At 45.0% G+C, this 27666-nt stretch overlaps 3 protein-coding genes across 3 annotated transcripts; 1 reads left to right on the forward strand and 2 right to left on the reverse strand.

Annotated features, from left to right (window-relative positions):
* Positions 1–27: 27 nt before the first annotated feature.
* Positions 28–3382, forward strand: CCR75_007947 (uncharacterized protein; the record flags this gene model as incomplete). Its single annotated transcript, XM_067966003.1, has 10 exons — positions 28–425; positions 496–652; positions 865–938; positions 1005–1105; positions 1178–1534; positions 1601–1734; positions 1792–1890; positions 1954–2038; positions 2320–2447; positions 2640–3382. 10 exons carry the CDS (start codon positions 28–30, stop codon positions 2943–2945), a joined length of 1839 nt encoding a protein of 612 aa, XP_067815418.1. The 3' UTR covers positions 2946–3382.
* A 610-nt stretch (positions 3383–3992) lies between these two features.
* CCR75_007946 (uncharacterized protein) lies at positions 3993–5928 on the reverse strand. Its single transcript, XM_067966002.1, has 2 exons — positions 5191–5928; positions 3993–5114 (listed from the first exon to the last, which is right to left on the reverse strand). Exons 1-2 carry the CDS (start codon positions 5358–5360, stop codon positions 4250–4252), a joined length of 1035 nt encoding a protein of 344 aa, XP_067815419.1. The 5' UTR covers positions 5361–5928; the 3' UTR covers positions 3993–4249.
* An 18674-nt stretch (positions 5929–24602) lies between these two features.
* On the reverse strand, positions 24603–26739 carry CCR75_007945 (uncharacterized protein). The gene is made up of 2 exons (XM_067966001.1): positions 26411–26739; positions 24603–26052 (listed from the first exon to the last, which is right to left on the reverse strand). The coding sequence occupies exons 1-2, from the start codon at positions 26702–26704 to the stop codon at positions 24889–24891; spliced, it is 1458 nt and encodes a 485-aa protein (XP_067815420.1). The 5' UTR covers positions 26705–26739; the 3' UTR covers positions 24603–24888.
* Between the last annotated feature and the right edge of the window lie 927 nt (positions 26740–27666).

Genomic DNA, 27666 nt, shown 5'->3' on the forward strand with positions numbered 1-27666 from the left:
CGTACCCATTAATAGAAAACGACCTAAATGGCACGAAAGCTGGCAACGCCATCGCCAATGCGGGCGCGCTCGTTGCATGCTGCGATGGAGGAAGCATCATCCGCTCACGTCGAAAAAGCAATAATTTTTACAAGTAGTGACGAGGAAGATCAATCAATTGAGAAGAAAGAGCCAAAAATTCGTTGCATGCAGTATGACAAGAGCAAGGAGTCACCTCGCCAGGGTTCGAAGTGCACTGAAGCGGCGGCATTTAGCGGAAAATCTCGCTTTCGTAAGGGTGTAATGAAGAAAATGGGTCTACGCGATACGAAACAATTATCTTTACGTCGGCTGGTGTTGCCACGAAGCACAATGCCGAAACAGCGACGATCTAATTCCGAGCAGAGAACACCGACGTCTCACCGGAGATCAGAGCTTGCGAAACGGTGCGTAATTACGAAACAAGGACAATAGCTGGTACATTCTAATTATGGTATGGGTGTGCTACTGGAGCAGAGGTAGCCGGTCCGTGTCACCGCCGTGTGCGAGTCCAGCAACGTTACTGAGCCATGACCTTGGAACGACCTTGTCAATGAAAAGTCCCACGCATGCTCGACGACGTCTTCAGCTGCACAAGGTTGTGTTGAAAAAGCTCACAATTGATAATTCTCCGGTAGGTTCTTATGGTGATTCTTGCGATGTCGAGGTGCCTCATTCGTTGTTGTGTTGAGTGAAACAATTAGAATGATTTCGTCAATTCATTTGATGAGTCACAAACCATTCAGTGGCTTGGAGCAGGTGTTTCAGCAGAAGTATACAAGGTATTGTAAGAAATTGTATATTCGTCTTGAATGATTCGTGACTTACTCGTACAATGAGATATAGGTCCGAGAACCAGGAAGTGGAGCGCTATTTGCAGTGAAGAGGTCAAAGCAAGTGCTGCGAAACGATCTTGAACGGTAAGAGATTTGTTATGGCAAAATGTATTCGTTTGCGCGTGCTGACGCCTATATTTGTCCAACTAGTGATCTTTTGGCTCAGGAGATTATGATCGTTGAAGATTTGACCTCGTCGCGCGACAATTTTGATAATATTGTGCAGTACTATCAAGCTTGGACGGAGAATGGTACGTCAAGGTTGCTTCTGATGCTTCTATCGTGGCAATTTGTAAGCTAATGACACGTGTGCTACATTGCAGGATTCTTTTTTATGCAAATGGAGCTATGCGAGGGAGGCACCTTGCAGGATTTTATCATGATGCGAAACAGGCAGATCCTTCCTGAAAATTACTTGTGGAGTATTATACGGGATGTTACAGGAGGTCTTAAAGTTCTTGCTGACCACAATATTGTGCATTTGGACATTAAACCTGAGAATATTTTTATTACGGGGGACGGGCGACTAAAGATTGGCGACTTTGGCATGGCTGGAAAAGTTATGACGTCGACTATAACGACGGGTATGCTAAGCAATCTTGAAGGAGATGCAAAGTATATGGCAAAGGAGCTGCTATCTAGTGCTGATCGACGACCATCGGCGGATATCTTTTGTCTTGGTAATCTTTTCATAAGCTCTTGCTGAGAGTTCGGAGTTAATCTGACATGGCTTTTTCTATTTGCAGGTATTATGATGCTTGAAATCGCTACAGGAATTGACTTACCAAAAGCAGGATCAAAGTGGCATGATCTTCGAAGCGAAATTTTGCCTTCGTTTTCAAGTGAATATTCGAAAGAAATTTGCGAGATTATTAGACAGGTACAGGTGATCTCTAAAGCTTGAAAGAATGGGTACTCATTTGCTTGTCTTGCATAGATGATGCATCCTGATTATGAAAAACGACTGACTGCTTCAGAAATTTTGCAAAATCATCGCGTACAGACTGCCACGGAGCCTGCCACGCTAATCCTAGAGGTACGAATTTTGAGCACTAACACTCTTTAATAACTCCAAATTTAAGTTGATCTCTTGCACCAGCATGCTTTCAAGCAAAAACTTATCGCGCCTTCAAGGGTGCGGAGTAACACGAGTCGATCAATTGAAAATGGACTTTTAACTCCCCGTAAGATGCGGGTTACACATCGTTAGCGTCTTAAAATTTATAAAACAAAGCTGTTCCTAAAATTTAATAAATTGATTTTGCGGTCCAATATTTACCCTAACACTAACCGTCACTTCTGAACCGCCACTCTTGACTTCACTTTGGTTGGCTTCCACGACCCCCTCCAGGCACAAAATTGGCACAGTATCTCTTTTCTTACGTGATAACAAGAGTTCGTGCTTGAATTTGAATTTACAGCAAGAATGAAAATCATGTGCTTATTCATTATGTTGCCGCTACAGTGAAGTTTAACTCGGCCGTTTCCTCGTCGCGCCGCAAAAGCCGAAAGGCTCACTTCGGCGCCCACTCGACTCAGCGTCGTGTGCTTATGAGCGCCCCGCTGTCCAAGGATTTGCAGACCAAGTACAATGTAAGTTAGTACACAAGTACTTTCAGCGGTGTAAGTCCATGTCAGTAGCTTATTAATGAGCCTGGCACTTCATGGCATCGCGGGAACCGTAAGTGTAGATTACCATCACCACGGGACGTAATGTCTCCTGATGTATAAATTCGGACTATCGACCCTATAGGCTCTTGATTACTTACTTTTCTCATGCTTTAGGTTCGCAGTCTTCCTATTCGCAAGGAAGACGAGGTTTTGATCGTGCGTGGCTCTCAGAAGTCCCGTGAGGGACGTGTGACCGCAGTCTACCGTAAAAAGTTTGTCATTCACATCGAACGTGTCGTACGCGAAAAGGCCAATGGCGCCTCGGTGCCGATCGGCATTGATGCCTCGAAGGTGGTTATTACGAAGCTAAAACTTGATAAGGACCGCAAGAAGATTCTAGAGCGCAAGAACCGAGCCGTGTCGGAGACCCAAAAGGGCAAGTTCACCGAACAGGATGTTGCCATGGCTACGGTCGACTAAGTGCGCAGCGCCTGTTGCAATCCTTGTTATCATCAAGCGTAGGAAATTTACAAATAAAAAGGCATCTGTTGGCAAATCTCGCGATGGTCTATTGCAAATAATGCAGATTCATGGAGAGTTTCTTGCTTAAGCTTTGTCAACATTTGCTAAGGATCATCATTTAAATAGTTACATGAAACATTACGTGCATAAGTCACCATGAGTAACAGTACTCCACATACACAATTTTAAAAGTAGCCAAATACATTTTACTCGCAAGGAGCTCTTCTGGCCTTTTATGGAGATGCTCTCCAATTTCTCGTGTTCTACGTTTGAGCTGCATTGTCAACATCAGCAGTTAGTGCAGTCCAGTCGCGACCAAATTTTCCATTCTGCTAGCAAATCTCAAAGGCATAAGAATTGTCAACGATTTTTGCTACTTGCGGCGATTATTAATCGGACTGCCAAGCGTCCACGCTGTCCTGGTGATAAGGCTTTCTCTGATTAGCAAATGAAATTTATTACAACAGATGGAAGAAGCGTCAATAGTCACCAAATATTCACCTCTCCTCAATCGATGATCTGTCACTTCCCGCTTCATTTAAACGAAGGCTTGACTTCCTAAATGCTTTAAGGATGCACTCTCTGGTCTATATGACGTTTGAGGGAACTTTTGAGTAAATTATTGTGATTGACCCTGGTCTAACATTTTTTTTACGGAATTAATCTCGGGGCAAACGAAGGAAAAGATGCTCAAGAGGTAACACGAGAAGAATGTTGATCTCTGCAAATGTGCTTGTCTCGTTGCTGCACTGTATTGTCTATTTTGCCGAACTGCATCCATGGTATGCCAGTCGATATTTCTAATAATTCTACTGCATCCAGTCCTAACTAGTCTAGCGCATTTATCGTGAGACAAGTCCTTAGAATTATCGGCGTTGCCGAAATTTCAGCTGACGGAGCACATTACCTGGCAATAAGTAACATGCGTACATACACTCGCACTAGTTACATTATAGCCCATCAATTCATTATCGTCAAGCGAGTAAACCCGGCACCTCAATAAAATTGGTCAACGCAAACTTATAGAATTAAATCATTAAAAGATAGCCGTACCTATACTGAATAAAACTACCCTGCTAATCACTAAAAGCCAGCCGTACCTAAACTGAATAAAACTACTCTTGCTACTTACTACAAAACATCCGCTTACTACTAGACTACAATACACTATGTGTGTGGTGCATCCGTCTTCATTGAAATTGAGAGCAGACGTAGTGGACGTAAGAGACCTATTATTTTGGCCTCGGATAAATTAGTCACAGCTAAAGCTCGCGAGTTGAAAAATGCCTCGCCCCTGCCTCAAAATTCAGAGCATCGTATCCGGGGCACAAGAGCAAGAGTGGATGGGATTCTTCATCTTTGAACGAAAGCTCACACGACTCAATAGTCGTGTTCTCCAAGACATTATCACCCAAGATTTCTGACCGCTCAAGCGCTACGTGTTGCAAAGAATTTCGACCAACTGTCTCAGCCAATTCATCAAAGAGACCAACCTTCCACGCTCGATGTTTGCTCTCCAAATAGTGCCATACACGATATGCGTTCCAAAAATGCGCATTGTCGAGCTTCTTAACAAGTGTGCCGTTTAATGATTGACGATACACTTTCTGAATTCGCTGAACGTCCACGTTGACATTGCTTAAATCGACACCATTGTTCACAAGAAAACGCAAAAGCACCAGCAACTCGTACTCAGACGGCCGATAGTGACCGCTGTGTGGATAAATAGTTTTAATAACCCCGTCTGTAATCACCATCATGCCTGCTGTCTGGACACACTCGCCTCCAACAAAACTGGTATGATGAATTCGTGGAATTTTTTTCGTCTCCTTTTGCGAGCCATACAAAACTTGGTCCCGTAAGACAAAAATCCAGCCATCCGGCCCTGTGTCCACAATCTGTTGCGAAGCGACATGCACAATCACGCCATTTTGAACCATTAGCGCAAATTGTTGGCGTTCAGCAACCGTATCGCAGTATAACACGGTCTCGCGTTCAAGTTTCGTGCGAGGAACACCCGCAACTTCGATTGATTCATCGTCCAGCCACTCCCAGAAGCTTGGTTTCGTAGGCTCCATCGGCTGACGCTTCCACTCTTTATAGTACGCTCGCAAATTCGCGCCATACCTATGCATTTTTTAATAGAAAAAAAACTACGTTTAAGAACTCCTCGACACACTTTATAAAACTTTACAACCCCTACCGATGTTTGCGGTCGCAAACTTCGAGCCAACTTTTTTTATCGACTACCGAAATATTTCCTGCGCTGTAACCTTTAACCAGCTTTGGGGAGTATTTCTTCGCCAACTTGACGATTTCGTGCATGTTTTGATACGTGGTCCGTCGTTTGGCACGCATGCCTTCTGCTGTCATCGAAGAAAGCGTTTGCCGATCCCTTAGTCTTATTTCTCTGCGTAGCACTTTTTAGCCCACACCCGTGTCGTAGTCAGGCTCAATTTGGTGGTTTCCTACTATTGTCGCCACGTTGCTGGCTTTCAGTAGTTTATCTATATGCTGAAAGAGCAGTGCGTGTATTTAGATAGGGCACTCGGTCAAAGTCCAGTCTAAACGAAGTTCCTCTCTTCAGCAAGCAGCGAGAGCGCAAGCGTAAAAAGACAGCAGGAAGCGCACAGAAAAGTATAAAAACGACTACTAATCGTTGTGCTGTGTGACGTATGAGAAGAGGGACAAATGGCACAAAAAGAGTTCGTGCTTAAACGACTTTTTTAGCGGAATTGATTTGTCCAGCAACTTGTTTTGAGTGAGAAACTATTCCGGCAAAAGCTTAAAATGCGAAAATGCACTACTGTCGACGCAAAAGAAGACCAGGTACAACAGAAAGACTAGTCAGTTAGTAAGCATTAGTTTTCGCCGTATTTCCCGCCCAGCAAAGCCGGGCAGTGCATAAAATAAGAGCTTTGCAATGATCCTCACCTGAGTCACTTCTTCCCGCTTGACACTTTTCTATTATAAGCGCAAATTCTTTAATGAGCAATAGGTCACAGACTCGGCGTTTTGGTTTGTCTTGCCTTTGCGCAAGAGAGAATACAGCCGTTGTTAGGACGGATTATCGACCAACCAGCGCATTGCAATGTGTGGGGTCGAAGGAACAATGCGCTAATTGGGCCTTAACTGAACCAATCACCATTTTGTAAGACACAGCTGCAGTCTCGCTAGTATTAATTTTATTTACCGCTCCTCCTACGCTTGATGGCTTTGTAGATACCGCACTGTAGTGCTTCGCTAAGTTGCCGTTTAAGGGGTAGGGGACAAAAGATACACGAGGGTGGCGAAGATGGCAGCAGCATCGGCTTTGCTACAATGAATTTGGAGACATATACCATATTGGGCTGCATTCGAACTTATTGTATCTGCGAATGAAAAGGAGGGTTGCTTGAAGGATCGCTATGCAACTCATTGGCAAGTGCTTCGGCGTACTAAAATCGCTGCTTCTTATCAGAACGATGACTAGTATGATATTTCTTATTATCTGACTTATTTCTAACGGCGGTTGCTTGTGTTCCACACCTAGATCGTACTTGGGGTCATTTGTTTATTAAATCAAAATAACAAGCTTTCGAAAATGAATAAATAAGACACTTTTGATTTTTAGGAAGCGACAGATGTGAAAGTTTTATATTTGATGAGCTTAAACAAATTAATGCGTGGAATAAATTATATTGAAGAAATTGTCAACGCCCAAATACCAATAATTAAAAACATTAGTGTAACAGGTCAAACCCGTCTCACAAGACTATTGTGCAACGGCATAAACGTCTATAGAATTCCTCGAAGTAATTGTTATTACCTCGAGTGTTATGATGCAACTTCTACACAGTGAGGTATTGTGTGCTCAATACACGATAAAAAGCCAGAAATATATGAGGTAAAGCGCAACACAAATTTTGGTAATTTGCTTTATAGTTTTACAACAAAAGTAGAAAGCCGTTGCACCTTCGCGTCAATCTTCCTAAAATCAGCCGACACCCCGTTACAGGTAGAAAAACGATCTACCTGTAACGGTCTATAATGCAACATTATAATGGGGGATTATTAACTTTTCATGTGGTGACTTCCGGAGCTCTTAAATTAGTTGCAGACTATCTCGTGAAAGTGCATGAAATATGACGCTACCAAACTTTAGTTTAACGGTATTTAATAAATGAATCAAACTGTAACGGGGCACTGCCGACTTGTACGTACGTAAAAGTCCACTTTGCACTGCTTCAGTGCGAGTGGTGCCTCACCTCACTTCACGTCACTTCATGTACACTAGTACGTGCAGAAAAAGACTCTCTTTAAAACACTTGCTTTAACGAATGTTAAACGAAAACTGTATTAAATACAATCAAGTTCTTCTGTTCTGTCTATTTAACACTAACTATTTTATACTAATACAAACATGTAATAAAGTCTTATCTTTCTCTCTTTGCGCGCGTCCAGCGCTGACTGGACCGCGGAGCAAGTATATATAAAGGCAGTCAAGACGATACCAAGAGCGAAAGTTAATGTCCTCCGTAGTGAAAATGGAGGCGAATATCAAAACGCTCGAATGGATACAATCTGTGAACAGATCGAGATCAAGCAAGAGCTAACAAGAGTTTACTGTGCCGTAGAACACACAGCAAAATGGCATGGGTGAATGAATGAATAGAACTTTCGTCGAAATGACAAGATTTATGCTCAAAGACAGTGACCTAGACAAGCGCTGTTGTGTGAGGCATATAAGAAGTGTACTGCCGAACTCGTCAAGCAAAACGTCATGTCCTTTTGAGCTGGTATTTAAGCGGAAATCACATGTAGAGCACATGTGTGTATTTGGCACCGTGTGCTATGCACTTTTCTCGCCATAGAAACGCGAAAGAAGCTGGACGATTCTGGGACGAAGTGCTATCTTGGATACGCAAAACAACAGAAGGCATACAGACTCATTAACGCAACTGATGGCTCAACTATCATATCACGAAGTGTGACTTTTGAAGAAAGCCCAGCAAGCAATTGGTCTATATCTACCAATGGATAAGCTTTCCGAAAATTACAACGTAAAGTAATATTCTCCAAATGTTATCTACCTTTTCGATAATATACTAATTAACAACGTTTAAGTGTTAATTCATGTAACGATACACCCCGTTCAATCACCCCTCCCTTAAACGACATTCACTCTGACTGTCACTAAATAGAGTAGGAACTATAATAACACTTAATTGAAAAGAATGTTGATTGGTCAGAACCATCATTTTTAACTATTTCATGGTTAACAAGTCCATGCGGTATGCGAATAGTGCGGCGCCTTCAGGTGCAATACATGCAGCCGCGGGCGACGCATTATTGTCTCTTGCGGCAGACGTTTGTCTGCCTTAGTATCATCTACTCCAGCAACTCTGGATGTTGCGGGTGCACGTGGTGATTTGCCACGTGAAAGCGACCCCTCTTTGGAGGTCAACCACGATTGCGAGTCGGACGAAATGGCCGACTCGGGGAAAGCAGAACAGTCGCCTAATCATCGTCAGGCGGCTGACTATGATCCTGCGAACGAGGAGGCTACCAGCATGTTGGTTCCGACAATGAGAATGATTCATTATCGCCAGCACCGTCTCCCGTGCCGTAACCCCATCCTGAGTCTGAGTGACGGACTCCGCCGCAGAATGGTGATGGCGATTGCGTAAGTCATCGTAATAAAAGTTCTTGTGGTACCCCTGCTTCAGTGGGTTCCACTCAGGAGATCGTAGACACTAAAATGTCTCGTCTTGCCCCTAAGAAGAAGCCGTGGCTATTGCCCGAACAGCTAATCAATAGCTTGTCTGGAGAGACCACTCCTCACAATAAATATCCCTTATTTATTGCGACAACGCTACATGGTCTTGACCCCTGCGCGAAGAACTTTCGCGCTGAGGAAGAATGTTATCTCGATGCTTATCTTAAGCATCGATGGTATAGTGGCAATAACAAGCGAGATAAAAGCCCGTTAATACAAGCCTGGAACGCATTTATTCGCAATGTCAAAAACATTGGGCGCGAAGCCTGGCTTCAAAGACTTAACGTGATTCGCGTTAAGTTTAAAAAAGAAACTCCAGCCGGTGCAAGATTTGATTTGCATCGGTTGTCTCGTGAGGCACGAATTCTATGCCTGACGTGGAGTGATCCCTGACTGTGTTGTGTCGACAACATGAAAAGAGTGAAAGGGGATGTTTACTCCGTTTCTTCGCCCAGGTGAAGGGCTCACATCTCTATCGAGACGCGCGATGCGATTGACATTTCGCAATCAATTTACGCCAGGATCGCGCGTTTTCCGGTTGGCCTTCTGATCCATCGGATGGGTCTCGTCATACTGACGGACGAGGCCCATAACGTCAACAACTAGTTGGAAAAGAGCCCCCCAGTTGTCATGCGAAGGTGGATAACCGCCAGCGAACGAGAGAATTGGATCGCTGCCCCTTCACATAACGGTGGTTTAGATTCCGTTCCTCAAGGAGACGTTGACCACCGTGAAATTCACCAATGGGGTTGTGGTGGAGGAGAAAAATTAGATCCGACTCGTGTGCCGGATCTAGAGTCGACGATCGAAAAATTCAAACGCTACCACCATGCATTGGAGGAGGATCTTGGACAAGAGCGCGGTAAGGGTCGCTTGTTGGAGCAGAAGGTGCAAGCTCACTATGTCGAACGGTTGAAAGACCGCTCGAAGAGTGCGTACTCAATGTTGGAGTACGAGGGGAAGTATCACGCTCTTCATGATGAGCTGTCGTCAGCTCATCGCGGTTCCGAGGATCTTCGGACGCGACATGAGAATCTCCAGATTCAGCTTGAGAATCTGGTTCGTGACCACAAGAATCTTTTAGGGATTCTTGAAAAGGTTGGCCAGATCCGTCTTCGGACGGGCGAAGCCGACCAACGTAAAATGTAGGATGCGTTCGCATTCTACGTGGCAATTCTATTGTGTACGCATTGCCTCTGCGATGCAGTACACGAAATGACCCCATAAACTTGAGTAGTAGTTTACTGCTACCCACATTAGTGACTACACGCTTAGGTAAGTTTACCGTCGAGAGTAGTACTAGATCATTAATTTTAAATGAAAGAACATTTGCTCTTCCATGTTCGTCTGCGTTCCGTTTTTGACGGTCCGCTGCGTTAGCAATGGAATCCTATACGAAACGGATTACTGATTCTCGAGCCAGCAGAAATTACTCTGCTGACTCATTTGTTTTGTCTTTTTCAGTGCGCTTTGTGCGCCTACCATGAGATATTTCTCATCTTCCATGTCGATCGCGTCGCCATCTACATCATTCGCGTCGTTGTTAACTTCGATGCGCGATGAACATGAGCCAGAAATGGTTTTGCTCGTGCGAGCCCCCCCTTCAACAAGAGGATCTCTCTAATTGGGTGGGTATGCGCGGATGGCGTAAGCCCTGCACGAAGAACGGTGTATGCGTTGTAGAAGCATGCACCGATTTGTTGATGGCGAATTCGACCGTCGTAAATACTCGGTCCAATTCGGATACGATTGGACGTAACCTCGAAGTATCTCTTCGAAGACGCGATTGACGCGTTCCGTCTGACCATTCGCCTCTGGATGATCAGAAGTGTCTATTGTCAGCCGTGTTCCTAGAGATTGGAATACGGGTTTGCCAAAACTCCGTTGTGAACCGTGGATCTTTAACCGAGACCACTTCACGGAATAAACATGGAGTTTGAATACCGTGTCGATAAAGACACGGGTACAGCCCGGAGCCGTGATCGACTCGGTACTGCAACAAGATGTACCATCTTGCTGAATCTGTCTACAAAAACAAGGATTCCATGTTTTTAGAGGTTGAAGAGGTGCACGGGACGAAGGGATAGGCTTCACCCGTTAACATACCTCACAAGCACGAATGTACTTGCGTACGAACTGATACTGGCGGGGGCACTAAAAGTCGCGACTTACTGTGAGATAAGTTTTCTCACGTTCACGATGCCCACTTGTTGGGGCATCGTGACACTTATACATGATGCGCAAGCGCAAACCATTGTGAGTAGGAACGACAACACGTGGAGTGTCACCAGGAACGGCTGTGCAGTACAGTTTGTTAAAAGTGACGTTGTGACTGTTTAGCAACCTAAAAATTGCATGATGCTCGTTAGAGTTGGAACAACTTAAGACCTATCTAATGGATGGGACACTGACAGATTGATCTTATTGTGATTGATTATACAAAATGAGACTTATCGACGTGATGATTGATAGGACAATGACATATTGATTGACTTACGATTGATTAGACAAGTTAAGACTAATTACAAAACATAGGATCTAACTCAATCATAATCTCACTTTTGGTTTAGCAGTTTCGACCACAAGTCTACTTAACAAGTGTTAAGTAATTCGTTATTCAGGTTATGAGCCCAAGTAACGATTTCAGTATCAGAGTGCAGCTCTTTGACGGGAGTAACTACACTTTGTGGAGTTTCAAGATGAGTATATACCTCAATTCGAAAGAACTGTGGGCGGCGGTAACCGGCGAAGCGCCCGTATCCACACTAACGGAGCAGCAGGCAGACGCGGCAATTGTCCTGAACCTCAGTGCCTCGCACTTTATGCACGTTGTAAGTGCACAGAGTGCGCGGGATACGTGGATCGCGCGTGAAAGCTTTCATCAGACCCAGGACATGGCAAATCCACTCTGGCTCAAGGAGGAGTTTACGTCTTACCGGTACACATTCCCAGAGTATCAGCGAGTAGCTCATGAATTTAGAAAATCTCGTGTTAGATGTGAAGAGTGCAGGCTGTAGGACAAGTGAAGTAGATGTATGTGCTACTATGCTTCGGAGTTTTCCCGCTAGCTACGAGAGCCTTTTCCAGGCATTTCGAATGTCAATTGAATCGTTTAGATTTGGGGATCTTGTGAGCAAGCTGTTCGCCGAAGAAGTGCGTCAGAAGGAGTCAACGCGTATCGAAGAAACAACGGTGCTGTGGCCAACAGTAAGAATGCAAAGAAGCTGCTATGGAAGCAGCGTGGGCGCAGAGTAAAGGCAGCGTCCGGGACGTGCTTTAGCTGTGGTAAGGCGGGCCACTACGCGAGAGACTGCAGATATAAAAGCGTGGGTCGCCGAGTAACGACAATCAGACTAACGTTGCATTTCATAAATCTTCAGCAAGCGGCGCGCGGGTTATAGACAGCGAGGCTTTGACCCATCTGTGCAAGGATTGTGAAACCTCTGTGGAATATTTCGCGATAAAAAGTTCGCAGTGTATTTCGAGCGCAAAAAAGAGCGCAAAGTTAAAAATTCTCAGTCATGGAACGGTTGCGCTGCGCGATGGTCGGGGACCTCTTGGATTAACACAACTTTGAAGAGGACACTGTATGTTGAGGATCTGAACAAAAACTTGTTCTTAGTAACAGCGACAACTGCACGGGACATGACTATTGGAATGACCAAAGATAAATGCGACGTGAAATCGGGAAGCATGTGGGGACAGAATCGAAAATCGACAAACACTTTTATCTAAAAACGGACGCCGATGAAGAATTCCACGCTGCTTTTGGCGATTTTGGTGTGTGGCATCGACGACTTGGTCACGCTTCACACCGAAAGTAAATTAAATGATTAAAAACGGCCTGCCAAGGTTGAGGCGGAAGGTGATTGTGAAGTTTGTGCGACAGCCAAACAAATCAAGAAGACATTTCAAACAAGAGAGGCGGTGCTGGAAGAGAGGGAGAGTATGCGCTCCGATAGCGTCGTATGCTCAGACGTTCTTGGTCAAATTACCCCTGCTTCATTATCCGGCTCTAAATCTAGGTACATGGTGACTTTTATAATAATGAAGAGTTATGTCACTGTGTATCCTATGCAAATAAAGAGCGAAGTGCTGGAAGCATTTGCGAGCTTCTGCAAGGAAGTCAAGACGATACCAAGAGCGAAAGTTGATGTCCTCCGTAGTGAAAATGGAGGCGAATATCAAAACGCTCGAATGGATACAATCTGTGAACAGATCGAGATCAAGCAAGAGCTAACAAGAGTTTACTGTGCCGTAGAACACACAGCAAAATGGCATGGGTGAATGAATGAATAGAACTTTCGTCGAAATGACAAGATTCATGCTCAAAGACAGTGACCTAGACAAGCGCTGTTGGTGTGAGGCATATACGAAGTGTACTGCCGAACTCGTCAAGCAAAACGTCATGTCCTTTTGAGCTGGTATTTAAGCGGAAATCACATGTAGAGCACATGCGTGTATTTGGCACCGTATGCTATGCACTTCTCGCCATAGAAACGCGAAAGAAGCTGGACGATTCTGGGACGAAGTGCTATCTTCTTGGATACGCAAAACAACAGAAGGCATACAGACTCATTAACGCAACTGATGCTCAACTATCATATCACGAAGTGTGACTTTTGAAGAAAGCCCAGCAAGCAATACAAAGACAAGCGGTACCGGGGGCATCTTCGACGTAACTGATAACGTGGCGATAGACAATGCAAATGTCCAAGCACCACCGGCAATGGACCCTCAAACGTCACCTTTGCGCCCAACCTCGAGAACTGCATGGCACGAAGAGCCAACAGGATGCGTTCCCACGCGAGCAACTAGCACTTCTGGTAGGAGTAAATGGTGCGTTCGGTGCGCAAGAAATGAAGTGTCGTTCGCTATGAACAAGATTTTCCAAACCATCCTCAAGGAGTCTTTAACTCGGGTGATTTTGAGGGCGAGTTCGGCTCGTTTTCTGCCTCTACACTGAAGAGAATGATGGGGAGAAAGCAACTTCATATAGTGAGATGATAACGAGCAAATACAAGAACCAGTGACTTGAAGCAATAAAGAGTGAAATGAAGTCACTTCAAGACGGCACAAGACGTGGCAGCTAACAAATATACCTCAAGAAAAGAAGGCGAATGGGTCAAGTTTTTTTTTTTGATAAAGTGCTACCCGAGCGGAGCAACTATCAAGTTTAAGGCGCGACTAGTTGCTTAAAAATTTACTCATTGACTACGGGGACAATTTTGCTCCAGTGGCTCGAGTTAATAAACGCTGCACTAGCGATGGCTGCAGCAGAAGATCTTGAAGGGGGGAATGATGATGTTGACACAGCTTTCTTGTTCGGCGAAGTGAAGAAGAGATATGCATGGATCAGCCGAACGATTTAGAAGCCTTCACTTGTCTTAAAGAAGTATCTGCTTGGTAAGGCACTTTAGGAACTAAGCAAGCCGCGCGGCAATGAAACAACAAGCTGAATCAACAATATAAATCTAAGGTTTGATCGCTTCGCCGCTGACCCATGCGTCTACGTTCGAAAGTCAGCAGAGGAATACAGTATTGTTATCATATATGTCGACGATTTGATGCTCTTCAGCAGGAAGAAGGAGCACATTGAAGCGATCAAGGGCGCATTAAAGATTGATTCAGTATTAAGGAACTTGGCGAGCTAAAATACTGCTTTGGAATTAAGATACATCGCGACCAAAGCAGCAAGGTAATGTAGATTGATCAGCGTCCATATTTCAAGCGGCTTGCAGAAAAAATTGGCATAGAAAACTGCAAAGATGTACATACTCCAGCGGAAAGAAATTCAAAATTTGTCAAGCCACTACAAGAGGAAGGTTTTGTATCAAAGTTTTCTTATCGGGAGCTTGTGGGAGCGCTAATGTACATGTCAACTTGTACTCGGCCATACATTAAACACGCCGTGGGAGAGGTGGCTAAGTTTTGCGAGAAGTACAAAAAATCGGACTGGATTGCAGCCAAGCGGAACTAAAATATATAAAGACAATGCAAGACATTGAAATACTATTCGACGGCGCTAGCAAGGGAGAGCTAATTGGCCTTGCTGATGCTTATTGGCTGGGGATTCGGACACGCGGCAATCGACAACAGGCTATGTTCTCTTTTTAAACGGTAGCGTCATTTCGTGGAAGTCCAAGCCGCAGCCAACAGTGAAAACTTTGAGAGCAGAAGCCGAGTGCATGAATCTTACAACACACCTCAGGAAGCGATCTATCTCCGACTACTTTATAAGGACTTAATGTATTTTCATGGTGATACGACAAGTATTTATCAAGACAACCAAGGATGTATCGCATTGGGAAAGCATCCGGTCTACCACTTAAGGACCAAACATATCGAAATAAAATACCACCTTATTCGTGAAGGAGTAGAAAGATGAAGATTATTGAGCTAAAATACAAGTCCAGTGAAGACATGGTAGCCGATGACATGACAAAGGCACTTGCAAAAGACAGACACATCAAATTTGTTGCGAGTCTCAAGCTAACCAAATAAATGCTTCACAGAACAACCATCAAGGGAGAATGTTTAAGGTGATGTTCTGACTGTTTGGCAACCTAAAATTTCTTCATGTTGCTTATTAGAGTTGGAACAACTAAAGACCCATCTGATGGATGGGACACTGACAGATTGATCGGATTGTGATTGATTAGACAAAGTGAGACTTATCGACGTGATGATTGATAGGACAATGACAAATTGATTGACTTATGTTAAGCACAGAAGATAGAACCAAACTCAATCATAGTCTCACTTTTTGGCTTTGCAGTCCCGACAACAAGCCTATATCACAAGTGCTAAGTAATTCGTTTTTCACAGTAAGCCGTTGTATGTTGTGTATCGATCGAATAACGATCGATATAAAACTGGTAAATCTTTAAAAGATTTATTCAATAATTTCTTTAGATGGTCCATTAACCGCAGAAGGTCTTAACCTTCTTGTATGCTTTCTTTATGTCATCAAACCAGGTTGATGACGGAACACTTGAAATGAGTGATGCAAAAGTGGGATTATTTTCACTGTTGGAATGCGCAGCCATCTCGAAATCGGGTCGGCGTGATAACGCATCAGTGGCGACATTAAGTCGTCCTGGTTTATATTCCTTGGAGAAATTATACGCCGCGAAAAAGGATAGCCACCTCGCCGTTCTTTGCGAGAGGTGTGAGCTATGCGTAATGATGCATGGTCCGTATGCGATGAACGGATATCTCCGAGGAGATAGATCCTAAACTTAGCCAGTGCATACTTCATGGCAAGGAGCTCCTTATCATGCACTGAATGATACCGTTCAGGTGGTTGTAGCTGACGCGATTGGTAACAGACGTCGCGCTCCGCGCCGTCTGTATCATATTGCATTAACGCACAGCCGATTGCGAAATTGCTGGCGTCACAGACCACATGAAATAGTCTATGTTGATCCGCAAACGCCAAGATGGGTTATTGCATTTAAGCTTTGGTTGATGCCCTCAAAGGAACGCTGAAATCAGCGTTTTATAGCCATTTTTCGAGAATTTTATGCCGAGATGACAGTACATCTCGGCATAATTGCAGGAGTACTTGTGCAAGTACGCCGCTAATCCAAGGAACTTTTAAGTCCCTTGACATCGACTAGAACTGGCCAGTCGGTAATTTCCTTGATGTTTTCGGGATCAGGGCGCACGCCGTGCTTACTGACGATGCACCCAAGAAGTGGGATTTCGCTTGCAGCGAATATACACTTCTTGAGATTTACGTACAATTTTTGCTTTCGCGTAAGTGTAAGAATCTGACGAACGTGAGTATCATGAATTTCCACGTCCGTCTTTACGTCCGTGGCCCGGCTATGGACGAATACATCGTCAAAATAACTCGGTGCGAATTCTCGCACTGGTCTTAACGGATTCGTTACGCATCTGTTGAATGTTGCAGGGGAGTTACTAAGCCCCTGTGGTATTACTAGCCATTTCCAGAGCATCCCGCTGGAAGTGCTCACTGCTGTGTACGGGATATCCAGATCACGCATAAGGATCTGATAAAATCCGTCTTTCAGATCCAGAGACGAAAAGATGGTATACTTAGACATACCATCTATGATTACGTCTTTCCTATGTATCGGCGTTTGAGCCGGTACCGCTGCAGCATCCAGTTTATTGAATGCGTGAACTATCCGCCACTCTCTTGTGGCCTTTCGCACACAGAAGGTCGGAGAGCTATGTGGGGAAATTGACTCCCTCACATGGCTAGCTTTTGATCGATCGATAAAGAATTTATCGATCGCAAGTACTTGTTGACGAGGTAGTGGCCACTGCTTCATGACACAGTACTTCGAACCTGGTTTGAGCTCGATCTCATGTCGAGTGTCTTTATCCTTAGGCAACTCGCATGGAACAGTTTCAGGGAGCACATACCTGAATTCAAAAAAATCCTTGTATAAAAGATTATCTCAAGTGACTCCCAGGATTGAATAGCATATCTCTCAATCCGAGTCTTCACATCGAGGACACCTTCGTCCATCGATTAGTTGCTGAGAATTGTTCGTTCTCTGCAAAAATTATCGCTGACCGAATATCGGTTACGTATTCGTCCTCTGTGACGAGCACGCAGATCTGCTTGATTCTACCACAATGCAGATCTCTCAAAAGCCGATTGGGTTCTAGGGTTGGTAATTGAGTTATCTCCGAAGTAGACTACGGAGGCGCATACAAATCAAAAGTATAAGTGCCTACTCTTGGTCCGACATTAACCAAGACATTTAATGTCTCGGTTTCTTTCTGGGATCTATACACAGGCTGCCGAGGGATCAATCTCAGGGGATGCTGAAGTCTAGTCACTTTAGCATTAACTATTTGAGGAGATTTCTCTTCAAGTACGTAGGAAATATTTCCTCAACGTCTTCCGACTATGATTGCGCTATCACAGTCGGGTCCTCAACCGTGGACTCTCTCCTCGACCTAGGATCATCATTTTGTCCCTTTTAACCAACCGGTATCTTCCTTGGATGTCGCCAGCTAGGCGTACATTCATGTCTCAATCCACTCGACTGATTCGAGTGGTGGACATTCGGCGCTGCCTGTGCTTCGCACAGCCGCCAGCAGCTGACTCCACAGTGTGATTTGCAATCACACTGTGATCTGTAATCACACTGTGATCTTGTGCAGTCGTACTAACGACCGTACTACAAGTGAGGCTATCGCACTGCAGTCACACGGGTGTGGAAGCTCTAAGACGTTCATCATATGGCCATCTGATGATCAAGTGGCAGGCATCTTCACGGATCGATGCTGCCAGCTGATCCTTGGCTCATATTTCTGAGCCAAGGTAAATGTATAATGACATCAAATTTGTTATCCAAATCCAGTACGATGAAATCATCATCGTACTGTAAGAAATTTTAACGTGTAGTGAAATTTCACTACGCATTCATACTGTTATCGATACACCTGTCGCCAGACGCACCGTCATTCTTGTTGAAGGATGTCGCGTCAAACATATTTGAGCTCGACATCCTTCAACGAGAATGACGTGAATGAGTCTGTCAGTGTTTTAGACATTGGCATGTCTGAGTTAATGAACTCTAATGTTAAAAAACAGATATTCTGAGGCCGACTCAGCAGAGATAAGTGGAATGGCACGTACTCCGTCGAGTGACACTCGTTATAATAACGATTCACTAAATGCTGTAAGCCTAAGGCCGAATCATCAAGGGTGCAATATCCCTGAGATACGTGGCGTGGCACGTCTAAGTCCACCGAATATGGTCGGCCGAGGTGGCATCATACTGAGTGTCTGTAGTAACACTGTCGGCGGTTCGCCAGGACCTCAAGGGTGCAATATCCCTGAGATACGTGGAGTGGCACGTCTAAGACCACCGAGTGTGGTCGGCCGAGGTGGCATCATACTGAGTGTCAATAGTGACACTATTGGCGGTTCGCCAGGGCATTTTGGGTCAAACCCTCCTAATGCACGTGAAGCGACACGTAAACGTTCGCTAGATAAGGAAGTTGAGTTACCTAACTCCTTGTCGGATGTCAAATTAGACACCATGTCTTGTATAGAACCAATACAGGCTGGAAAACCCGGGGACGTAAATGTCCCGGCCTCTAAGAGGCGCATTGTCTCCACTCCAAGACAGGATGGACACGAAGCGAGTATACCCTCACAAAGTGATACGAGTGAGCAATTACATACGCTTGTAAATGGTGTAATCGGTATCATTGAGGGGGGAGTTAGCCTTGCGGCAATCCCTTCGTTACATGCTCTTTTAGAGCTAGACGAAACTATTGATGAGTGCGGTCGAGCCTTAAAGGCTGGTGACTTATCTGAAATGGTGGTCGTTCGACCTATGGTTAAGTTAAACACATCGTTACTTCTAGACGAAGCTGTCCTGGATGACACAAAAGCTGCACTTAGTGCGCGAAATGGGTCATCGATCCTTAAAGATCCCACGGATCCCTTTTATTCCTTGAGTAAGGAATTCCAAGATGTGGTATGTAATAATCAACCGTCAGTTTTACCTCCGGATAGAGGTGTTCGTCAGGAAGTTGACTTTGTTCCGGGAACCAAATACTCTGTCACAAGACAATGGCCTTTACCAAAGGAGCAGTGTGACGTCATTGGCGATTTCTTCCGTGCTAAGCACGAGGTTGGAATGGTACGAGAGAGAAAATCTCCTCATTCGACACCGACATTTTGTGTCAAAAAGCCAAATGGTAAATGGCGCATTGTACATGCTTATAGTAAGCTTAATGCTGTCACTATACCAGCACAACCCCCCATTCCTTGAAAGGATGTTCTTCAGAACAATATGGTGGAATGTAGAATGTACAGCGCGTGCACGTGTGATCGATAAATAGCTTAGCTGTACCCTCTCCATTAATGGAATCCGGCACGGCCGCTAAGTGAGCCAATTTTGCTCAAACGGTCAACAAAGACCGCTATACCGGAGTTGCCGGCTGAATCATTCGGTAGCCCAAAAACAAAATCATACTTATGAACTCCCACCAACCTATGGGGACGGGAAGAGTCGCCAGTGGCGCAGCAGCATGTGCCGAGGGCTTAACCCGTTGGCACGTTTCGCATGTGCGAACATATGTGCTGACCCATTTATAATGTTTGGGCCACCAATAACTCTGGCTTATAGAGCCGTAGGTCTTTTCTCTACCGAGATGACCACCAAGGACAGTATCGTGTGCCTCATAGAGGATTCGGTAGTTGTATCCTCATCATGAGAAACAACGACACGCGGAGAGTCCGCGATGTCTGTGCAATAAAGCAACAGGTTGTTATCGATAGAAAATCGATGTAATCTTGCCAGCAAACGTGCCGGCAATTGAATACCTGAATCCGAGTTCTTTAAAGGTCGTAGCAGAGCTGCACACTGTTCATCCTTGGCGTAAGCCGAGCGGATTAATTCAGGAAAAGGCGACGAGATAGTCGTTAAATGAGAAACCTCATAATCCGGCCTGCGTGGTAACGCATCGGCCAAAGCATTTTGCTTGCCGGGTTTATACTTCACCTCGAAGTTGTATTCCGCAAAAAAAGGATAGCCATCGGGCCATTCTCTGTGAGAGATGGGGCGACTTAGTCGCCGTGCGTAATGACGCGTGATCTGTATATATCACGAACGGCTTAGAGCCGAGCAGATCAGCTCTGAATTTGACGAGAGCATACTTCATAGCAACTAACTCTTTGTCATGAACTGGGTAGTTCTTTTCCGCAGCTTTAAGCTGTCTAGACTCGAACGCAATAACGCGTTCGTGCCCATTAACATCTGTTTGTAACAGAGCACTGCCGATGGCAAAATCTGATGCGTCACAGACAACACTGAAGGCCAATTTGGGTTTGGTAGTGCCAGTGTCGAGGCATGGATAAGACTATCCTTAACTGCTCGAAAATCATTATTTTCGGTGCTAGTCCAGTACCATTCTGTATCCTATTAAGGAGATTAGATAATGGCCTAGCCATATCAGCGTAATTTTCGCTATATTTGTGTAAATAATTGGCGAGTTCCAACCACTTACGCAAATCCTATTGGTTTTTAGGAACCGGCCAATCTACTATGGCTTTTACCTTAGCAGGATCCGCTCTAAGGCCTCGCTATCCAATGAAGCACGTGTTTCGACAACATGGTTTGCCAGTGGCAATTGTCTCTGATCGGGACCCCCGTTTCACGGGTAAATTGTGGAAATTAATTTTCCGAGTGCTTGGCACCAGATTGAATATGTCCACTGCGAGCCATCCGCAGACCGATGGTCAAACCGAACGTGTCAATCGCGTCATTGAAGACGTTTTACGCAGCGTGTGTGCTCAGACACCAAAGCGCTGGAGCTCAATGCTCCCAGAGGTGGAGTTTGCGTTAAATAACGCTGTACATGCCTCTACAGGCTATACTTCGCTCTATGTAAACGGTCTTACCCACCCACGCGTTCCATCTATGATACCACTGCGTGGTTCAGGACTTGGTAGGGGAGAATTAGCCGATAGGCTTGCTGAAATCAGCCCTATTACCGTTCGGAAACAAGTAAGCGAGCTTCTCGCGACGCGATTCAGTGTCTTAAGACATGTAAGGGATACGATGGCTGATAGCCAAGACAAACAGAAAGAACAAGCATATGTTAAAGGCAAAAGCTGTATTAATTCTTATGTGGTCGGAGACCGAGTTTTCTTAAACGCTAAAAATCTACCTACTAACTTCGTTTCCGCGGTCTTCAAGACCAAATTGCGCCCGCGGTTATTGGACCATTTACGGTCGTGGCCAAGAAGGGCCTAGACTACACGCTAAACCTTCCAGCAAGCTGCGTACACACCCAGTGTTTTACGTTGGCTTGCTTAAGCCATATCGGGACCCTTCCCACGTGAACTTGAAGGCGCTTTCGCCGAGACAGGCGGTCGTGCCGCAGATTGTTGCATCCTCACCAGGATATCCAACAGGCCCTCTAAACGAGACTGCTGACGCTCTAGCGTCATAAGACCGTCCCGAACCGCCTCAAAAGAGCTCTCAACCCGAGCAAGGACCTCACAAAGAAGCTGCACCTCGTGCCGTAGAAAATTGGATGCTTCCGCCGAAATTTCGGCCCCCTTTCGCGCTGCTTGATGCGCGGGGGAAACTTCACTTTCATGTGGAGAAACTATTAAAGCGACGTCGTCGTGAGGGTCAATGCCAGTATCTGGTGAAGTGGCTAGGGTACCCCTCTTCTGAAAACTCTTGGGAGTTCGAGGTACCATTTCGCCAAGATTGCCCGTACGCCGTTGATGTTTTTGAGCGCCAAGCTCAGGGTCAACTCGCGTCAAACGACGCTTCCCACCACTAGACATGGGATTGGGTGGATCTAAAGCCTCAGTGCGGCTTCGATCCTTGGTTGTAATGTCAACCGAAGCACTGAAATATCGGATAGACCTTTCTTCGTTTTGTGGCAAAAATGCCGAACGTAACTGGCCTTTGGGCTTAAGCTTTGCGAAGTCGAAGCGAAGCGAAGTTTCCGTTCCAAACGAACATCACCTCTATCCGCAGACTCTCTGATATTCCAGATATTATGAAGTCGGTGCCCGGTGAACCCAGTCCTCAAATGAGACTTCGTTTTCACTCCTTGTTTCGTTTGGAAACAAAACGATCGGAATTTACCACATGGAGGTCACCGAAGCTCCACGGGCTTAATCACATAAACGCGTCAGATACTGGCTTCGCGTCATTACCTTTGGCGTAAGGTATTGCTCAGAAGAGGGTCGCGGGCAGCGATCTCCTCCGGCGTCCTCGCCGGGTCATCAGAGATCCAGATGGCCAAGCTATGACCCGCTATCTCTTTGAGACGCTCGTCCGCACTAAGCGGAGTGAATCTATATTCACTATGAGCTTTAGCTTTCGCTATCTCGGCAGCTCGACAAAGAGCTCTTTCCTCTATGAGGATTATCTGCTCTTGCTCTTCATCGAGCGGATTCGTAATGATGTTGGACTCAGGGGGGGGGGCGTGTCCTGCTCAATGCAGCTAGAACATCAGCGGCACCACGTTCTGGGAACGGATTCGGGGCCCGCCGACGTTCATTTGGACGCCGCTGTTTTTCCTCCTCCTCTGATTGAGAGTGACCTTAAAATTCCACCATTTCCTCATCGTCGAGGAAGGTGCTCAGAGTCTGTGACTCACGCTTGATTGTCATTAGACAAGGAATATAAAACACAACCGAATGGTTAGCTGTTTAGGTTCCAACCTCAAAGAGGAAATGAAGCGAACGTTGTCACTCTATGTCAACAGTCTGATGGGGAGGGTGTAATGGGGCACACATCGGTTGGAGAACCGTTGTTGTGGTACATTTACTTTTTGGGTAAAATACCCTTTTCTCTAATCTTAAAATAGTTAGTTACTTCATATCCCATTTATTACGGGTAACAAATATGGTCGCCGCCAGATATTAATCTGGCGGCCAAAATCTATTTTTAATTAGCTAGGGTAGGGTTTTAAGATTTAAATAATTAAATAAAGGGCAGTTCTCCTTTTGATCCTCAAGCGTTAAGTGCCTTCGGCTTGCGCATTGTTCTGTAAGAGATAGAAGCCTTCCTAATATATCCTCTTGGGCACTAGTTGCCACTTGGTTCTACGAACCCCTGAATCCCTTGAACTAGGATTCCTTAAGCTTTTAGAGCTTGTACGACTCCTTGAGTTGTTAAACCCATTAGTTCAATAGAACTAAGTGACTCTCTGAGTCTGAAAGTCTTCCTCTGACTTTAGGAGCGAGGTAGCTCCGCTACAACCTTAATTATATTAATACAGTCTTTAATTAACTCTCTAGAAAGCAAGTGTTTTAAAGAAAGTCTTCCTCTGCACATACTAGTGTACGTTAAGTGACGTGAGGCACCATCGCACTGAGGCAGTGCGAAGTGGACTTGTACTTAAGCAGTACAAGTCAGTAGTGCCCCGTTACATACGTGAAGTTTCGACGCACCCTTCCTACACTGTAATCAGTGTAAAGTCATCTAGTACTGATCAGTACTAGTGAAAGGTGTCCCAGTATAATTACCATGTGTGCTTATTCTGAAAATATTATCTACCAAGATAATATACCAAAACGAGCTACTTCCCGTCACAGCGATAGAGCAATTATGTGAACAAGTTTTTGAGCCGCTATAATTTGCTTGGATTCGGCATCGAATGGTTCTTGACAATTGGTATGCTTGCGTTGCAACGAGTGTATAGCAAGTAGCTTGACAAATATAAACGCATTCTAAATTGTTCATTTAATGTCTAAAAAATGAAAAAGCTACTTTTAAACTGGTTCAAATATTTGAGCAACCGTGATAAGAAATATATCCATGAGGATGGCGCACGCATGGAGATGAGGCGCCTGTTTTGACTACGGGAACGAAAGATTTGATCTGAGGGATTTTGTTGAACATGGGATTCGCAGTGAAAGTAGCGGCCAAAGAGCTTTCGCTACTTTAAAATAGGTGGAAGGGCACAGATCTATAGGGCAGAGCTTTAACTCAGAGAAAGATTCTGATGCGTTGACAAGGTTCAGTTACGACGCGCAAGGGCGACAGAAGCTATTAAAACGATAGACCGCGGCGAATGTCAATTCTTCATGCGGTCTTACCTTTGCGCATATTTAAAATATATGGCCGCTTCTTCTATCAATGTGTTCATTGCAGGTGATCACACTTTTCAAGGTTAAGCACTGCTCGATCCACAAGCTAATCGCCATGGAGCTGTAAGCTTAGGTTTCGCCATGGAATAGCCCATAATCCCGCACAAAAGCCAACAATTTAGTGTAGAAACGCTATAAAGTGACGCTGGTAGTACCGCTCCACTGCGTCAAAAACAGAGCACTGGCCAGGTGAAGCAACTACCGCATCCACGATAATAGCAGCGGACGCGGCGACTATCAATCTCCCCCGCCTCACACTTTAACCTTCGAGGACTCGCGTTGGGACGCCATCGCCGTCTCTCTCGATCCACCAAAAACGATAAAGCAGTGTCTAAGATCCTTCCTGCCCGCCCACCTTACTTGAATAGTATTTTTTAGCACGCAAATGGCACAAGCACGCTAAAATTTGCACCAACAGCATCACCACAAACTATTCTTGAACCGGGCATACAATACCCTTAGTACACAAATGATTTGCTCCCTTTTATTTCGACACTAATGCTTCTAAGTTTCATGCCTACTCAAAAATTACCCTGTAATGCGCGAGCCACTTCCATCGCCGCGCGTGTGCCCGTATCCACCGCTGCATGCACCGACATGCCTGGCTGCTCATAAGCCGTGGCTTCACCAGCGAAAAACAGCCGATTGTTCACGGGTGCAGCGAGATCTTTCGAAGCTGTATCGGATTGTCCCACTCGAGGGTAAGCGTAGCCACCTCTGATCCAAGGCTCGTCACCCCAATCCTTATAAGTGCCCTTGACAAAGTATTTATGAGCTGGAGACGGCTCGTCTAAAGTGCCGTAAATCATATCAAGCTGATCCAGGAAACCCTCAATGATCAATTTGTGCTCCATGCCGACGAACTTATCCGCATAAAGGGCGCCGGCAAAACCAGTAATTAAGTACTGCGCCTCGCCATCGTCTGGATTCTTAATTTCATTCTTGACACAAAGTATATCACCGTTAGCTTTCAAATGGCCTATTCCTTCCGTGCTATTGATCCAGAATTCAGGCAAAAAGCAGTCAGAGCAGATGACACCGTGCGTGTTTTCAGGCCAAAAGCGACCCTTCATGTGCAAGAGCACCTTCCCTGCTCGGCGCATATCGAATGACGCCACCGCATCGAGTTTTTGCTGAGGAAGTGCTGGAGTGTATGCAATTTTCGAAAACACAGCAGTCGACACAGTCACAACAAGAGCTCGGCACAAAAGCTGCTTTCCAGTAGTGCTGGTCACGAGGATACGGTCGCTCTGGGAGTAGCTTACGCTAGCGACAGGCCAGTTTAAACACGTAGTCACCCCAGCGGCAAAATGATCAACAAAGCGCATTAAGCTCGGCACAGCACGGTAATCGCCTTCGTCCTCCAATTCAATCCATTGCTTCTCGTAGCGACAAGTCATACGCATCGAAATCTGTTCCAAGGGTCCACCGGCCGTGTTAGCATATCCCGACTCACACAGCTTCATCATAGAAGATGATAAACCGATTTCATCAAAGTAACTCCTCATCGACCTATCGTGTGGAATCTGGTCGATATCGTTTAGGTCGCTTAACGCAGACACTGCGTTGTTTAATTTAATAAATTCCTCGTCGTCATCATCGTACATCAGCATGCGCTTTTGGTCGCCAATGTAATAGTAGCCAATGCCTCCATCTGGTGCAGGCTCGGTCGGACCACCGTCACCCTACAAACGAACATACCGGGAGTGAATACAATTGCTAGACTTTAGTTCAGGTTTAAATTATACATATTTCTTTTTTATGAATGAATCCAGACTGACATCTCTAGAGTGGGCACGCTAACTCAATAGCACAAGAACTGTACCATCGAATGGACGCCACGAGTTTTACGACCGTAAAGGTACGCCACTCGCCCTAGAGATGCTAATTAAGGAGACATGATCTGACGTTTGCTATAGCATACGTATGAAGGCCAGAAGACCATTTAATTGCTTTTTAGGCAAGTCAGTGGCTGATTAATCGATGCAACTTCCTACGACAAGAAGCCTCTTGTATTCACGTATACCTGATTATTTTCCTCACCTGAGCCCAAGTGAAGATTTCACGCAGACCAATGTTTGTATCCTCAGCCAACCGAGTGAGCGTCGTGTTGGCGCCATGCATAAACTCGGCACCCATTTCAATACTTATCCCTTCGATGAAATTCGTATTGCTCATCACTCGCCCGCCTATGCGATCCGAGGCCTCCAAGACTAGCACGTCCGGTACATTTTTGGTGTGCACCAGCTGACTGGCACAACGCAGACCGGCAACACCAGCACCGATGACAACAACGTCGTGAAATTCAAGTTCTTCGTCTATCATCGGTGTGTTCATCAATCGCTCGAGCCGAAATAGCTCATCGAGTTCAGCTCATTAAATGAAAGTATTGTATGTCGAGTCATCTCATAGTTGAGTAAATCTGCTTTATAAAAGGCGTTGTGGTGACTGGACAGCAGACGACTGACTAAGTTCATGTGTCGCACAGCGATAGGTGGTACCGTGCAGGACAGAACACAGTCATAAATTGTTTTTCAATCCTTAGCTTTGTGACCTCAATAAAGCGAATTTAGGACTATTTATTGATCAAAAATCTGTATGCTATTAGTAGCTTTTAAGGAGGGCCCCAAGCGTGGACATCGTTTGTGTGTAAATTGCGCAGCACTTTGCTACAGACATATCAATACAAATTTATTTAAACTGCATTTCGAAGCGGACGATATATGTAACGTGTAACGGGGTGTGTCGTTACATGAAATTAACACTTAAAGGTTGTTAATTAATGTATTATCTAAAAGGTAGATAATATTTGGAGGATATTACTTTATACAGTTATATTCAGAATTCTTATCCATAAATAGGTATAGGCCATTATATCTATTTATTCCGCAGACTAATCAGCTCCAGGAGTAATCAAAGAGAGTTACAGATAAGATAGAGATAAAAATTCATTTACATGTTTAGTATTAGATTATAATTAAGTTAGCATTTACAAAGATAGAATAAGAGACACTTAATTATATTTAATACAGTTTTCATTTTACCCTCTTAAGTCTACTTGTCTTAAGAGAAGTCTTCCTCTGCACGTACAGTGTACGTCACTTAACGTAAGGCACCACTCGCAACTGAAGCAGTGCGAAGTGGACTTGTACTGAAGCAGTAAAATTCGTAGTGCCCCGTTACACCTGGTAGCACTTTGTAGTCCGTCCAAGGACCACATTTCCCACATCTAATGTAGGCGGGCACGTCGTAATGCGGCCACGCTCTACTTAGCACACACCCTAGCACAGCGAGGAAGC

Source organism: Bremia lactucae, linkage group LG3 (assembly GCF_004359215.1).
Source record: "Bremia lactucae strain SF5 linkage group LG3, whole genome shotgun sequence".
Classification (NCBI taxonomy): Eukaryota; Oomycota; class Peronosporomycetes; order Peronosporales; family Peronosporaceae; genus Bremia; species Bremia lactucae.